The sequence below is a fragment of the Procambarus clarkii genome, chromosome 30 (assembly GCF_040958095.1).
Source record: "Procambarus clarkii isolate CNS0578487 chromosome 30, FALCON_Pclarkii_2.0, whole genome shotgun sequence".
Lineage (NCBI taxonomy): Eukaryota > Metazoa > Arthropoda > Malacostraca > Decapoda > Cambaridae > Procambarus > Procambarus clarkii.
In genome coordinates this window covers 25,565,967-25,568,408 of record NC_091179.1, presented here as the reverse complement: position 1 = coordinate 25,568,408, position 2,442 = coordinate 25,565,967, and the positions used below count along the sequence as shown (strand labels likewise).

At 54.4% G+C, this 2,442-nt stretch overlaps 1 protein-coding gene across 1 annotated transcript in view; it reads left to right on the top strand.

Annotated features, from left to right (window-relative positions):
- Window positions 1-1,319: 1,319 nt before the first annotated feature.
- The window catches only part of LOC138369975 (streptococcal hemagglutinin-like), a 2,056-nt gene continuing 933 nt past the window's right edge, over window positions 1,320-2,442 (top strand). The window contains exons 1-2 of the mRNA XM_069333734.1: window positions 1,320-1,507; window positions 1,725-2,442. The exon at window positions 1,725-2,442 is cut by the window's right edge and continues 341 nt beyond it. Coding sequence (XP_069189835.1) covers window positions 1,320-1,507; window positions 1,725-2,442 — 906 coding nt within the window. The remainder of the gene's footprint in view (window positions 1,508-1,724) is intronic.

Genomic DNA, 2,442 nt, shown 5'->3' with positions numbered 1-2,442 from the left:
TCCAGTATCACAACACTCCCCCACAGTGCTCCAGTATCACAACACTCCACCACAGTGCTCCAGTATCACAACACTCCACCACAGTGCTCCAGTATGACAACACACCACCACAGTGCTCCAGTATCACAACACACCACCACAGTGCTCCAGTATCACAACACACCACCACAGTGCTCCAGTATCACAACACTCCCCCACAGTGCTCCAGTATCACAACACTCCACCACAGTGCTTCAGTATCACAACACTCCACCACAGTGCTCCAGTGTCACAACACTCCCCCACAGTGCTCCAGTATCACAACACACCACCACAGTGCTCCAGTATCACAACACTCCACCATGCGGCTCCATTAACTCTAGGAGGGTAGAGATCCCACGCTCTGATTGGTGCATGCTCTGATTGGTGCACGCTCTGATTGGTGCACGCTCTGATTGGTGCACGCTGTGATTGGTGCACGCTCTGATTGGTGCACGCTCTCATTGGTGCACGCTCTGACTGATGCACGCTCTGATTGGTGCACGCTCTGATTGGTGCACGCTCTGATTGGTGCACGCTCTGATTGGTGCACGCTCTGATTGGTGCACGCTCTGACTGATGCACGCTCTGATTGGTGCACGCTCTGATTGGTGCACGCTCTGATTGGTGCACGCTCTGACTGATGCACGCTCTGATTGGTGCACACTCTGACTGGTCCACACACTAACTGGTCCACACACTAACTGGTCCACACACTGACTGGTCCACACACTAACTGGTCCACACACTAACTGGTCCACACACTAACTGGTCCACACACTGACTGGTCCACACACTAACTGGTCCACACACTAACTGGTCCACACACTGACTGGTCCACACACTAACTGGTCCACACACTAACTGGTCCACACACTAACTGATCCACACACTAACTGGTCCACACACTGACTGGTCCACACACTGACTGGTCCACACACTAACTGGTCCACACACTGACTGGTCCACACACTGACTGGTCCACGGCTCATAACAGTAGCAGTTTGTTTCTGAACTTTAATTTGGTTGAATTAATTTGTTCATGAAGAACAGATGAATAACATTCAGAACAAAGGAATAACATGAACACGGGGAATAAAACGAAGAATGTAAATAACACGGAGAACAGATGAATAACACAAAGAACAGAGGAACATCGCGGAGAACAGATGAATAACACGAAGAACAGAGGAACATCGCGAAGAACATTGAGTAACAAATATTTACCAAGCTGCCAACTTTACACTTCCGTGAAGCGGTGTCAACCTGTCAAAACTTATCGCTGTCAAGTGTCAGCTGTCATGCGTCAAGTGTCAGCTGTCATGCGTCAAGTGTCAGCTGTCATGCGTCAAGTGTCAGCTGTCATGCGTCAAGTGTCAGCTGTCATGCGTCAAGTGTCAGCTGTCATGCGTCAAGTGTCAGCTGTCATGCGTCAAGTGTCACCTGTCATGCGTCAAGTGTCAGCTGTCATGTCTTGCAGTCAGTCTCTGTACGCTGACACCACCTGTCAGCCGCTGCTGTCTTCTCTCCGTCTCTTTTAGTAGCTGCAACAGCTGACAGGTTATATCCGCAGGCGTCAGCCGTCGTCAGGAGTCGTCAGCTGCAGTCAGGAATTGTCAGCCGCAGTCAGGAGTCGTCAGCTGTAGTCAGGAGTCGTCGACCACAGTCAGGAGTCGTCAGCTGTAGTCAGGAGTCGTCAGCCGCAGTCAGGAGTCGTCAGCTGTAGTCAGGAGTCGTCAGCCGCAGTCAGGAGTCGTCAGCCGCAGTCAGGAGTCGTCAGCCATAGTCAGGAATTGTCAGCCGCAGTCAGGAGTCGTCAGCTGTAGTCAGGAGTCGTCGACCACAGTCAGGAGTCGTCAGCCGCAGTCAGGAGTCGTCAGCCGCAGTCAGGAGTCGTCAGCCGCAGTCAGGGGTCGTCAGCCGCAGTCAGGAGTCGTCAGCTGTAGTCAGGAGTCGTCAGCCGCAGTCAGGAGTCGTCAGCCGCAGTCAGGAGTCGTCAGCCGCAGTCAGGAGTCGTCAGCCGCAGTCAGGAGTCGTCAGCCGCAGTCAGGAGTCGTCAGCCGCAGTCAGGGGTCGTCAGCTGTATTCAGGAGTCGTCAGCCGCAGTCAGGAGTCGTCAGCCGCAGTCAGGAGTCGTCAGCCATAGTCAGGAGTCGTCAGCCGCAGTCAGGAGTCGTCAGCCGCAGTCAGGAGTCGTCAGCCATAGTCAGGAGTCGTCAGCCGCAGTCAGGAGTCGTCAGCCGCAGTCAGGAGTCGTCAGCCGCAGTCAGGAGTCGTCAGCCGCAGTCAGGAGTCGTCAGCCGCAGTCAGGAGTCGTCAGCCGCAGTCAGGAGTCGTCAGCCGCAGTCAGGAGTCGTCAGCCATAGTCAGGAGTCGTCAGCCGCAGTCAGGAGTCGTCAGCCGCAGTCAGGAGTCGTCAGCCGC